This window comes from Lonchura striata, chromosome 4 (assembly GCF_046129695.1).
Source record: "Lonchura striata isolate bLonStr1 chromosome 4, bLonStr1.mat, whole genome shotgun sequence".
Taxonomy (NCBI): Eukaryota; Metazoa; Chordata; class Aves; order Passeriformes; family Estrildidae; genus Lonchura; species Lonchura striata.
The window spans coordinates 2,135,239-2,147,791 of record NC_134606.1 but is presented as its reverse complement, the minus strand read 5'-3'; the positions used below and the strand labels follow the sequence as shown (position 1 = coordinate 2,147,791).

The 12,553-nt window shown below is 65.6% G+C and overlaps 1 protein-coding gene across 1 annotated transcript; it reads right to left on the bottom strand.

Annotated features, from left to right (window-relative positions):
• Nucleotides 1-1,963: 1,963 nt before the first annotated feature.
• Nucleotides 1,964-9,670, bottom strand: WDR54 (WD repeat domain 54). Its single transcript, XM_021526857.2, has 10 exons — nucleotides 9,639-9,670; nucleotides 7,877-8,090; nucleotides 5,910-5,972; nucleotides 5,734-5,800; nucleotides 4,365-4,421; nucleotides 4,167-4,294; nucleotides 3,319-3,419; nucleotides 3,076-3,238; nucleotides 2,216-2,290; nucleotides 1,964-2,095 (listed from the first exon to the last, which is right to left on the bottom strand). Exons 1-10 carry the CDS (start codon nucleotides 9,656-9,658, stop codon nucleotides 1,964-1,966), a joined length of 1,020 nt encoding a protein of 339 aa, XP_021382532.1. The 5' UTR covers nucleotides 9,659-9,670.
• Nucleotides 9,671-12,553: the final 2,883 nt, after the last annotated feature.

Here is a 12,553-nt window from a genome sequence, read left to right as displayed (position 1 = left end):
CCCCGGGATCCCCGTGTAGGGTTGGGGGGCTCAGCTGGGCTGGGGGTCCCTGTGGTGAGTTGGGGGTCGGGGTTGGGGGGCTTGGCTGGGCTGGGGGTCTCTGTGCTGGCCCCGGGACCCCACACTTGACTGGGGGGCTCAGCTGGGCTGGGGGTCCCTGTGGGGAGTGAGGGGCTTGGGGTTTTTATAAAGGGCTGGGGGGGCTCAGCTGGGCTGGGGGTCCCCGTGTGGAGTGGGGGGCTTGGGCCCAGGGCTCCCATGAAGGGCTGGGGGGGGTCCCTGTGCTGGGCTGAGGGGTTTAGGACCCCCACCCTCGGCTCCAGGGGTCCCACACTGAACAGAGGGGTCAGACCCTGGGACCCCCACCCAGGGCTATGCCTCTCGGCCCTGGGACCCCCCCCCCACCACCACTGAACCGGGGGGCTTGGCCAGGGTGGGGGTCTTCCAAGGGCTTGTTTACCCCCCCACCCTGGCTGTTTACAGGCTCTGCCGGGTCGCAGCTCCGCCCCGGTCCCACCGTGCCTTTCCCCGGTGGGGAGGGGGTCGTGCTGAGCCCCCTCCCCCCGGCAGGGCTCCCCACCACCGCTGGTGCTACCTCTGACCGAGCAGTATTTGGGGCTGGGGGCGCGCGGGGAGCGGGGGCTCTGCCGCTCCCCCTTTCTTTTCTGGGGGGGGTCCCCACCCCCGTAGGGCTCTCTGGTGCTGTATTTTCCCTCCCCCACCGTGGGGCGGGGGGGGGGGGCCAAGCTGTGAGCAGGGCGGGGTGGGTGGGGGGTGGGCGCGGGGAGGGGGTCCCTGGGTGCTTGTGTGGCTGCGAGAGCCCCCGGCTCATCTCTGTGCCTTGGCCGTGTCCCGGGGGGGTTGTCACTGTCCCTGTCCCGGGCCGTGCCACTGTCGCTGTCCCCGGGATGTGTCCCCACCCCGGAGCGGGGTCGGGGGAAGCACCGTCCCCGCCCCCGGGCTGAACTGCACAACCGTTTTTACACTTTTTTACCCCAGGAGCACAGCGGGGGCCCCCCGCCCAGGCTTCGGGGCCCCCTCCATTCCCCACCTCAGCAGCGGCTGTTTTAACCTTTAATAAAGCTTTTTGTAACGGAGCCGGACTCTGTGAGCCCCCCCCGATCCTGCCGTGCCCCCCAACAGCGAGCCCTGCCCCCCAGGAAGGAGTGATGAGGGGGGGGCTTCACTGGGGTGTATTTATTGGGGGGTGGGGCGGCCCAACCCACGCGTTGAGGGGACACGAGTGGGACATAGAGGGTGGGGGGGTCATTTGTGGGTGGGGGAGATCCCCGGCACGGCAGGAGGGGTGAGGTTGGGGGGGTTCCCCCACCTCAGGGTCTGTCCCAAGCTGAGCCCCCCATTCCCCCCTCGCAGGGCCCTGGGAGCAGAGCCTGGGGGTCACCTCAGCTCCCATGGGTGGGGGGTCAGGGACAGTCGCGGGGGGAGCTGGAGGGGACCTGGGGACGTCCCTGGGGTCCCGCTGCAGCTGCTGCTGCCGTTTCCAGCCCCGGAGCACAGCTGGAGCCTCAAACATCTGGCCAGCGGCCACGGGACTGCAGCATCCCGTGGGGATTTGGGATCTGTGGGGGGTTGGGATGCAGGATCCCCCCATGTCCCCCTTTTTTCCCCTCCCCTGTCGCCGCGGCTGGCAGATGCTGCAGGGCTGGGCTCGGGGCTCTCCCGGCCGGAGCAGCAGGTAGCGCAGGTTTCCCGGGATCCTCCCGTCTGAACCGGGCCCGTTCCCAGCCACGCCACCCTCCGGGAAGGGCGGGAGCCACGGGAGGATCCCGGAGCCGGTGGGAGGATCCCCTCGGGGATGCCGGAGCAGCTCCCAGCCCTCGGGAGGGCTTCGGGCAGTCGGGGATCCCGGCCGGGCTGCCCCCACACATCCCCACGGGGGTCTGTGCTCACACCGGGGCATACCGGCATTCCCGGTGCCGCCGGTATCGCCGCCAGCCCCGGCTCAGGCGGGGCCGTAGCAGAGGATCTCGCTCAGGTCGTAGCCGGTGACGGCGAAGGTGTCGCCGGCGGGGTCGCAGAAGCGGGCGCCGCAAACCTGCGTGTCCGTCACGCACTCGGCGTGGCAGTGCCGCACCTGCGGCGGGAGCGGCCCCGGAGCGATCCCAGCGTTTCCGCAGCTCCCGGGGCCACGGTCCCGGTCCCTTTGTCCCCCGCGGCTCCAAGTCCCGCGGCCGTGCCCCAAGCCCGGACTCACCTCGATGTCATCGGTGTCCGGGTCCCGGCTGAGCTTCCAGACGTGGACAAAGGAATCCTCTGCACCCGACAGCAGCTGCGAGGGGAGAGGGGGACGGTGGGGACAGCACGGAGGTGGCAGGGCCATCGGCAGGATGGGACACTGGGGTGGGATTGCAGATGGAATGCCAGGTGGGATGTCAGGGTGGGATTTCAGGTTGGAATGCCAGGTTGGGATTTCAGGTTGGAATGCCAGGTGGGATGTCAGGGTGGGATTTCAGGTTGGAATTCCAGGAGGGAGAATTCAAGGTGGGATGTCAGGGTGGAATGCCAGGTCAGAATTCAAGGTGGGATGCCAGGATGGGATTTCAGGTTGGAATGCCAGGTGGGATACTGGGGTGGGGATGGCAGATTGGAATGCCAGAGTGGGATGCAGGTTGGGATTTCAGGTTGGAATTCAAGGTGGGATGCCAGGTTGGAATGCCAGGTGGAATGCAGGTTGGAATTCAAGGTGGGATGCCAGGCTGAGATTTCAGGTTGGGATTTCAGGTTGGAATGCCAAGTAGGATGTCAAGATGGAATGCCAGGTTGGGATTTCAAGTTGGAGTGCCAGGTTGGGATTTTAGGTTGGAATACCAGGTTGGAATGCCAGGTAGGATGTCAAGATGGAATGCCACGTTGGGATTTCAGGTTGGAATGCCAGGTGGATGTCAGGGTGGGATACTGGGCAGGATGTCAGTGTGGGACGCTGAGTGCGGTGCCAGGTGTGACTCCAGGTGTGACTCCAGGTGTGACTCCAGGAGTGACTCCAGGAGTGACTCCAGGTGTGATTCCAGGTGTGACACCAGGTGTGGCACCAGGTGTGGCCCGTCCCCTCCGTACCTTGCCGGTGAGCGGCGCCAGGTCGAGCGCGTAGATCCAGCGGGCGTGGGCGCTCACCTGGGCACGGATCCGCCCCGAGCCCGCATCCCACAGCCGGATCTGCCCGTCCCCATAGCCCGCAGCCACGACCCCGTTCCACAGCGCCACCGAGGAGCAGGAGCAGCTGGACACAGGGCCACGTGTCACCACCTCAGGGGTGTCCCTCCCTCGTGTCCAACACCCTGCAGGATCCCCGGCGCTCACCCAGATCCCGGGATCTTCCCCAGCAGGGTGAACTCCTCCCCGCTGCTCCACAGGCAGAGGGTCCCGGAGTCATCGGCCGTCACCAGGTCCCCAGCCCCGTCCTGTGGGGAGAGATGGCACTGTCCCCAGCTCTGGGCGCGGTCCCCAGCTCTGGGGTGGCACTGGGCACAGTCCCACGGGTGTCAGGACAAGCTGGAACAGCTCCTGAAGCGCTGACGGGTCCCGGCCGGAGCGGGGCCGGGAGCGCCCGCGGGCGGCTCCGCTGGAACTCGTCTCTGCCCACGCTGCCACGCCAGGGCGGATTTCGAGGAAGAATCAGGGCACCCCTCCCTCGGTGAGGATTCCCAGCTCCTGGGAATGTCCCAGGGAACCCTCGGAGCGAAGTCCAGGGGGTGTGTGAGGGGACGGGCGGCAGCGGGAAGTGCCACGGCAGCTCCGTTGTCCCCACGGTGACACGGCAGCTCGGGAATGGGATGTGGGGGATGAATCCCTTGGGGATCCCAGAGCAAGGAAAGTTCAGTGACTCATCGGGGAAAGTGCTGAGTGGGAGGGAAGTGGCTGCTGAGTCTGCAGGGACCTGCCCTGTGAACTCCCAGTGCCTAAGGAGGTTCCAGGAGAGATGGGAGGAATTTGGGACAAAAGATGGCGTGACAGGACGCAGGGCACGGCTTCCCACTGGAGAAGAGCAGATTTGGCTAGGATTTTGGGAAGGAAGCACAGGCTATCCAGAGAAGCTGAGGCTGCTCCTGGATCCCTGGAAGTGTCCAAGGCCAGGATGGAGCCACCTGGGAGAGCAGAAGGGTCCCTGTGGGACTGAAGAGATTTGGGGTGTCCCTCTCTCCCCGTACCGGGGCCCGGCCCTGCTCGGCCGCGATGTCGGTGACGGGATCCCGGTGCTGCTCCAGGACCTCGCTCAGCGTCACGTTGGTCCCTTTTGGGGGGATGTCAAACACCAGCACGGCCCCGAAGGACGTCCCTGTGGGGTCAGGGGGTGAGCAGGGCTGGGCCAGGCCAGGGCCAGCAGCCTGCCCACGGCCCGGGCTCACCCACGCAGACGAAGCGGCCGCCGGCTGCGGCGATGCCCCGGGCGAAGACGGAATGTGCTGGAAGGGAACAGCTCTGTGTCACCCCCGGTTCCTGTCCCGGGGGTCACACCCCGGTCCTGGCACAGGGTTGGGTTTGTCACGTGAAGATCTCGAGGAGTTGGTGTCCACGAGGCAGGGAAGGGGCTCAGCCTGGAGAAAAGGGGGGTCAGGGGCTGTGGGAAATGGATTTGGAGGAAGGTTTTTCAAGTTTGACACAGGGGTTGGACAAATGGGGACCTCGTGGCTCTGCACAGCTCCCTGGCAGGAGGGTGTGGCAGTCACAGATCCTCTGGACAGACAGACAGAACTTTCCCAGGATTTTCCTGGGAAGCTGTGAGAAAGCTCAGAGAAAAGGAGAAACAATTTTTGTCTTCACTTGCTGCACCTGTTGTGCACATGTGGAACGTGTTACAGAGATTTAGTTACCAAAAAGTGATTTCTTAATTAGATGCTAGTGATAGTGTTTAGATTTTTCAAAGAATGCATCAGACTGTCTATTAAAGTGTAGTTAGTAGAATATAGTATAATGCAATAAAACAATTAACCAACCTGCTACAATCATAGAATCAATGCTAATTATTAACCAGTGGGGACCCCTACAAGGAAAGGAGGGGACAACCAGGGAACAAGGGACAAGATGAGAGCTGTGCCAGGGGAGGTTTAATTTGAATATTGGCAAAATTCCTGCCTGGAAAAGGCTGGAATTTCCATCCCTGGGGGGGATTTACCAGTGGGGACCCCACTAGGATAGGAGAGAACAGCCAGGGAAAAAGGGACAAGATGAGAGCTGTGCCAGGGGAGGTTTAATTTGAATATTGGCAAAATTCCTGCCTGGAAAAGGCTGGAATTTCCATCCCTGGGGGGGATTTACCAACAGGGACCCCTGCAAGGACAGGAGGGGACAACCAGGGAACAAGGGGCAGGACGAGAAGGAAGAGCCTCAAGTTGTAGGAGAGGACAACCAGGGAACAGGATAGGATGAGACCTGTGCCAGGGGAGGTTTAGCTTGGACATTGGCAAAATTCCTTCCTGGAAAAAGCTGGAATTTCCATCCCTGGGGGGGATTTACCAGTGGGGACCCCACTAGGAAAGGAGGGACAACCAGGGAACAGGGGACAGGATGAGAAGGAAGAGCCCCCAGTTGTAGGAGAGGACAACCAGGGAACAGAACAGGATGAGAGCTGTGCCAGGGGAGGTTTAATTTGAATATTGGCAAAATTCCTTCCTGGAAAAGGCCGGAATCTCCATCCCTGGTGGGGACTGACCAGCCCCGTGCGGGTGGCACTTGGGGACACGGCAGTGGTGGCCTGGGGGACACGGAGGGACTCACCTGCTGGCAGCTCCGGGACGTCGAGCGCGTGCCAGAACACCATGGTGGAGCCGTCAGCCTCGTACATCTGCCATGGAAGGACAGGCTGGGACACCCTGGGGGTGACCAGGGGACCCCCCACACTCTGGGGGTGACAAGGGGACCCCCAAATGTCCCCCCCCACCCCCAGGCCTCACCTGGACCCCGCGCTGGGATGTGAGCACCAGCAGCACCCGCCACGGGAGCTCGCACCACGCGGCCTGCGAGGGACACGGGGGGGATGCTGAGGGACCCCAAAATCTCCCTCCGACCCCCCTCCCGTGGGTCTTCCCCTGGGGAACCCCAAAATCCCCTCCTGAAGCCCCCCAAACCCTCCCTGTGGGGTGTCCCCAAGTCTCACCCCGGAACAGGAGGTCCCAAATCTCATCCTGGAGCCCCCAGATCTCTTCCTGGAGCACCCCAAGCTCCAACCCCTGGAACAGGAGCCCCCCCAAACCCCTCCTGGAGTCCCCCAAACTCCAACCCCTGGAACAGAAATCCCCAATTTCCTCCTGAAGCCCCCCAAACCAATCCTGGAGCACCCCAAATCCCCTCCTCCTGGAACAAGAACCCCCCAATCCCCTCCTGGAGCACCCCAAACTCCAACCCCTGGAACAGGAGCCCCCCAGTTTCCTCCTAGAGCCCCCCAAACCAATCCTGGAGCACCCCAAACCCCTCCTGGAGCCCCAAATCCCCTCCTCCTGGAACAGGAGCCCCCCAATCCCCTCCTGGAGCCCCCCAAACTCCAACCCCTGGAACAGAAATCCCCAAACCCCTCCTGAAACCCCCAAATCTCCTCCTAGAGCACCCCAAACTCCTCCCCCTGGAACAGGAGCCTCCCAAATCCCCTCCTGGAGCCCCGCAATCCCCTCCTGGAGCCCCCCAAACCCCTCCTGAAGCCTCTCAAACCCCTCCAGGAACCCCCAAATCTCGTCCTAGGGTACCCCAAACTCCTACCCCTGGAACAGGAGCCCCCCAGTTTCCTCCTGGAGCCCCCCCAAACTCCAACCTCTGGAACAGAAATCCCCAAACCCCTCCTGGAGCCCCCCAGTCCCCTCCTGGAGCCCCAAATCTCCTCCTCCCAGAACAGGAGCCCCCAGATTTCCTCCTGGAGCCCCCAAACCCTTCCCCAGTCTCCTCCCAGAGCCCCCAGACCCCCCTGCCCTGCCCCAGCTCTGTTCGATGTTCCCTCAGCTCAGTCCCTGCTGGCTTCCAGGACCCCCCCAAACTCCCCCAGAGCCCTCAGGGGGCTCCCCCAGTGCCAGGGAGGTGCCAGGGAGGTGCCAGGGCTGTGTCCCGCCCCCTGCCTGGTGCCAGGGAGGTGCCAGGGCTGTGTCTCACCCCCTGCACAGTGCCAGGGCCATGTCCCCCACCTTGTCTGGCACCAGGGAGGTGCCAGGGCTGTGTCCCCCCACACTGCCCGGTGCCAGGGATGTGCCAGGGAGGTGCCAGGGCTGTATCCCAGCCCCTGCCCGGTGCCAGGGAGGTGCCAGGAAGGTGCCAGGGCCATGTACCCTACCCTGCCCAGTGCCAGGGCCACGTCCCACCCCCCTGCCTGGTGCCAGGGAGGTGCCAGGACCATGTCCCGTCCCCCCCCCCCCCCCGCCCCGCCCGCCTAGTACCAGGGAGGTGTCCCCCACCCTGCCCAGTGCCAGGGAGGTGCCAGGGGGGTGCCAGGGCCATGTCCCCCCACACTGCCCGGTGCCAGGGAGGTGCCAGGGAGGTGCCAGGGCTGTATCCCAGCCCCTGCCCGGTGCCAGAGAGGTGCCAGGAATGTGCCAGGGCCATGTACCCTACCCTGCCCAGTGCCAGGGCCACGTCCCACCCCCCTGCCTGCTTCCAAGGAGGTGCCAGGGCTGTGTCCCCTACCCTGCCCAGTGCCAGGGCCATGTCCCATCCCCTGCCTGGTGCCAGGGCCGTGTCTCCCCACCCTGCCTGGTGCCAGGGAGGTGCCACGGAGGTGCCAGGGCCACGTCCCATCCCCAGCCCGATGCCAAGGCTGTGTCACCAGGGCTGTGTCCCCTCCCCTGCCTGGTTCCAGAGAGGTGCCAGGGAGGTGCCAGGACTGTGTCCCACCCCCCGCCCGCTGCCACAAGCCCCTGCCCATCCTCTCCCCGTGCCTCACCTGTGTCAGCAGGGGGGTGCTGAGGGCAGAGCCCCCTCCGCGGGCCTGCAGCTGCCGGGGGTGCCCCTCGGTGCCCAGCAGGCTGAGGGTGGTGCCGTGCACGGCTCCGAAGGCCGGGGCCCGCCCGGGGGGGCACAGCACGGCCAGGTTGTTGTACAGGGCAGAGCTGCTGCTGCGCAGTGCCAGGCTGCGTGCCCGCCGGTACCGCCCCAGCCTGAGCGGGCACAGCCAGCGGGGGGGGCATTGCCAGGGGGCTGGGGGAGGTTTTGGGGGAGCTGGAGAGGATCTGAGGGGGTGGGGTGGGTCCGGAGTGGGATGGGGGGGAATTTCCAGGGGGCTGGGGGAGATTTTGGGGGGCTGGGGCGGGTCTGAGGGGGTGGGGTGGGTCTGGAGTGGGATGAGGACAGAGCCAGGGGGTCAGGGAAGATTTTTGGGGGGCTGGAGTGGGTCTGAGGGGGTGGGGTGGGTCCGGAGGGGGATGGGAGCAGATCCAGATGGTCGAGGAAGATTTTGGTGGGCCTGGAGCAGATCTGAGGGGGTGGGGGCAAATCCAGGGGGCTGGGGGAGATTTGGGGGGGCTGGAGTGGATCTGAAGGAATGGAGGCAGAGCCAGGGGGGCTGGGGAAGATTTTTGGGGGGCTGGGCCGACTCCGGAGGAAGATGGGGGAATTTCCATGGGGTTGGGGGAGGTTTTGGGGGGGCTGGAGCAGATCTGAGGGGATGGGGTGGGTCCGGAGGGGGATGAGGGAGAGTCAGGGGGCTGGGGGAGATTTCGGGGGGGCTGGAGCAGATCTGAGGGGGTGGGATGGCTCTGGAGTGGGATGGGAGTAGATCCAAGGGGTCGAGGAAGATTTTGGTGGGGTTGGAGCAGATCTGAAGGGGTGGGGACAGATCCAGGGAGTTGGGGAAGATTTTGGGGGGGCTGGAGTGGATCCGAGGGGGTGGGATGGGTCCGGAGAGGGAATGGGGGCAGATCCAGGTGGTCGAGGAGGATTTTGGGGGGCTGGAGCAGATCTGAGGGGGTGGGGTGGGTCGGGAGAGGGGGGCAGCTCCAAGGGGGTCCAGAGGGGGCTGGGGGCAGAGCCACCCCTGTCCCCACCCAGCGCCCCCCAATTCCCCTCATCCCCCCAATTCCCCTCATCCCCCCCAATTCCCCTCATCCCCCCAATTCCCCTCATCCCCCAATTCCCCTCATCTCCCAATTCCCTTCATCCCCCAATTCCCCTCATCCCCCCCCAATTCCCCTCATCCCCCCAATTCCCCTCACCCCCCAATTCCCCTCATCCCCCAATTCCCCTCATCCCCCCAATTCCCCTCACCCCCCAATTCCCCTCATCCCCCCCAATTCCCCTCATCCCCCCCAATTCCCCTCATCCCCCCCAATTCCCCCCATCCCCCAATTCCCCTCATCCCCCCCAATTCCCCTCATCCCCCCCAATTCCCCTCATCCCCCAATTCCCAATTCCCCTCAGTGCCCCCAATTCCCCTCAGTGCCCCCAATTCTCCTCACCCCCCAATTCCCCTCATCCCCCCAATTCCCCTCATCCCCCCCAATTCCCCTCATCCCCCAATTCCCCTCATCCCCCAATTCTCCTCACCCCCCAATTCCCCTCATCCCCCAATTCCCCTCATCTCCCCAATTCCCCTCATCCCCCAATTCCCCTCATCCCCCAATTCCCCTCATCCCCCAATTCCCCTCATCCCCCCAATTCCCCTCATCCCCGGTTCCCCTCAGCGCCCCCCGGTTCCCCTCCCCCCTCACTCGGTGCTCGCCGCCGCCATGGAGACGCGTCGCGGCGTGATGACGTCACGCTGTCGGCGCGCGGTGATCGCGTCACGTCGCCATGGCAGCCGGGACGCCAAAAGGGGCGGGATGGCCGAGGTGGGACTGGGAGAACTGGGAGGGACTGGGAGGGACTGGGGGGCGGCAGAGCGGGGCAAACGGGGCGGGGGCTGGCTGGGAGGAGCTGGGGGAAGTGCAGGGTTGGGGTGTACTGGGGTATAATGGGGTATACTGGGATGAGCTGGGATGAGCTGGGGGGCCATGCTGGGGTGAGCTGGGACGTACTGGGATATACTGGAGTGTACTGGGATGCACTGGGATGCACTGGGATGAGCTGAGGGGCCACGCCGGGCTGCGTGGCTGTGTACTGGGCTATACTGGAGTGTACTGGGATGTACTGGGATGAGCTGGGATGCACTGGGATGTACTGGGACAAGCTGAGGGGCCGCGCCGGGCTACGTGCCTGTGTACTGGTCTATACTGGAGTGTACTGGGATGCACTGGGATGTACTGGGCTATACTGGGATGTGCTGAGGGGCCATGCTGAGGTGGCTGGGATGTACTGGGCTATACTGGGATGTACTGGGACGAGCTGAGGGCCGCGCTGGGCTGTGTGGCTGTGTACTGGTCTATACTGGAGTGTACTGGGATGTACTGGGCTATACTGGAGTGTACTGAGATGCACTGTGCTATACTGGGATGTACTGGGATGAGCTGGGATGCCACACCAGGCTGCGTGCCGGTGTACTGGTCTATACTGGAGTGTACTGGGATGCACTGGAATGCACTGGGCTATACTGGAGTGTACTGAGATGCACTGGGATATACTGGGATGTACTGGGACGAGCTGAGGGGCCGCATCGGGCTGTGTGGTGGTGTACTGGTCTATACTGGGACATACTGGGATGAGCTGAGGGGCCGTGCTGGGCTGTGTGGCCGTGTACTGGTCTATACTGGAGTGTACTGGGATTCACTGGGATGTACTGGGCTATACTGGGATGTGCTGAGGGGCCATGCTGGGGTCGGCTGGGAGGTACTGGGCTATACTGGGACATACTGGGAGGTACTGTGCTATACTGGAGTGTACTGCGATGCACTGGGATGAGCTGAGGGCCGCGCTGGGCTGCATGGCCGTGTACTAGTCTGTACTGGTCCATACTGGGATGCACTGGGAGCCGTGCCCGTCCCCATCCCGCACAGAAAGCGAAGCCCCGCGGCGCCGGCACCAGACCCACGCAGGACAAGGCACGAGTGACCGGCCGGGCCCCGCGTCGCCTCTCCAAAACGGCGACCCCCAAAACACCGGGACCGAGCCCGGCCGAGCCCGGCGCGGCCCCGGGAGCCGCGGACACCGAGCCCCCGGCCCGGGAGCCCCTGGACGTGGCGCCCATCCTGGACGAGCTCCTGCAGCGCGTCTGGAGCGAGTGCGCGCAGGCGGCCGCGGCTCGGCAGGTGAGAGACCCCTCCCCACCGCACCCCCAAAGATTTGGGGAGGTTTTGGGGGGTCCAGCAGGTTTTGCGGGCGCCGTCTCAGCGCCGTGCCCGTAGCGGGTGCCCTTCACGGTGGCGCGGATGCGGGATGCCATGCTGTTTGTCGCCGAGTGGAGATTCCTGCGGAGGGACGACGGGGACCCGGACCCCGAGGGGGACCCCGAGCCCGAACGAGACGGGGTCTGGAAGGAGGACGAGGAGCCCCAAAGCTGCATCCTGGACTCGCGGACGCCGGGTGTTGTCGCTGTCACGGAGCTCTCTCTGCCGTGGGAAGAGGTGAGACGTCCCCCGACCCCCCCAAAACCCACCCGTGGCGCTCACGGTGTCACCCACACCGGGTGTTGTCCCCGGCCAGGTGTCGTCCGAGGATGTCCCGGTGGCAGCCGAGGCTGAAATTCCCTTCGTGTGTCCCGGCGAGGTCCCCGACGCTGTCCCCGCGCCGCCGGAGCAGGTGAGACCCCGACCACCCCTCCCCGAGACCCACCGGGCCGAGCCCCAGCGGCTCCGGGCCCGTGGGACCCCCGGTGTCACCCACACCGGGACACCGCCACCCACACCGGCTCCGTTCTGCGGGGGAAGGAGCCGCCGCCGTGCCAGCCCCGTTCCGCCGCGGCTCCTCCCGCTCCGCTTCCCGGTGCTGTCCCGGTGCCCGCTCCAGAACCGCCCCGCCCGGAGCCGCCCATCGCTCCCGGGAGCCCCGGGAAGGGACGCCGCCTCTCCGGGAGTCCCGGGAGAAGCCACCACGTCTCCGGGAGCCCCGGGAAGGGCCGCCGCCCCTCCCGGCCCCCACGACCGCGACCGGTCCCACCCCAGCCCCCGGCTCCGCTGCCGTCCGCCCCCTCGAAACCCCCAGCGCGGGCACCGGCGGAGTCCCGCGCGGTCCCGGTGGCGAACGGCGACCGAGTGCCACCACCGCCGTCCTCCTCCCGCTGCAGCCTGGCACCCGGCCGGCCTCGCAGAGCCTCCCGCGGCACGGCGGCCGTGCCCAGGCTGGATGCCAGCCGCGATGCCACCCGCTGGCTGCTGCCCGAGGTGTCGGTGGCGGACGTGAGCGCCGAGCCCGAACGGGCGCGCTCGGCGGCCTCGCGGAGCCGGTTGCTCTCCCGGGGATCCCTGCAGGTCGTGCCGGCGGCGGTGCAGACCGGCAAGGCCGGGCCGCAGCTCTGTGACCCCTGGCTGGCCTCGGCCCGCCTGGCTCCCGGTGTCACCGTGCGCTGCGGCGGCGGCGAGCGCCGCGGGCCGGCCCCGGTGGGGCACGGCGGGGACGAGCAGGGGGACGAGGCGTTGAGGAGGGCGGAGAAGGATCTGAAGCCCATCTTGCCCTACCCGGAGTGCCGGCTCTCAGAGTATAAAGAATCCGAGGAGGAGCTGGAAAATCCGCCGGGAACGCGGCAGTTCGCGGG

What these genes read in the sequence shown, in the direction of transcription:
- WDR54 (XM_021526857.2), bottom strand. Translation starts at nt 9,658, where the DNA reads ATGGCGGCGGCGAGCACCGA. An exon ending in CATCCCAGCGCGGGGTCCAG is followed by an intron (nt 5,801 to 5,909) that starts GTGAGGCCTGGG and finishes CTTCCATGGCAG; the next exon opens with ATGTACGAGGCTGACGGCTC. An exon ending in CCGAGCAGGGCCGGGCCCCG is followed by an intron (nt 3,420 to 4,166) that starts GTACGGGGAGAG and finishes CTCTCCCCACAG; the next exon opens with GACGGGGCTGGGGACCTGGT.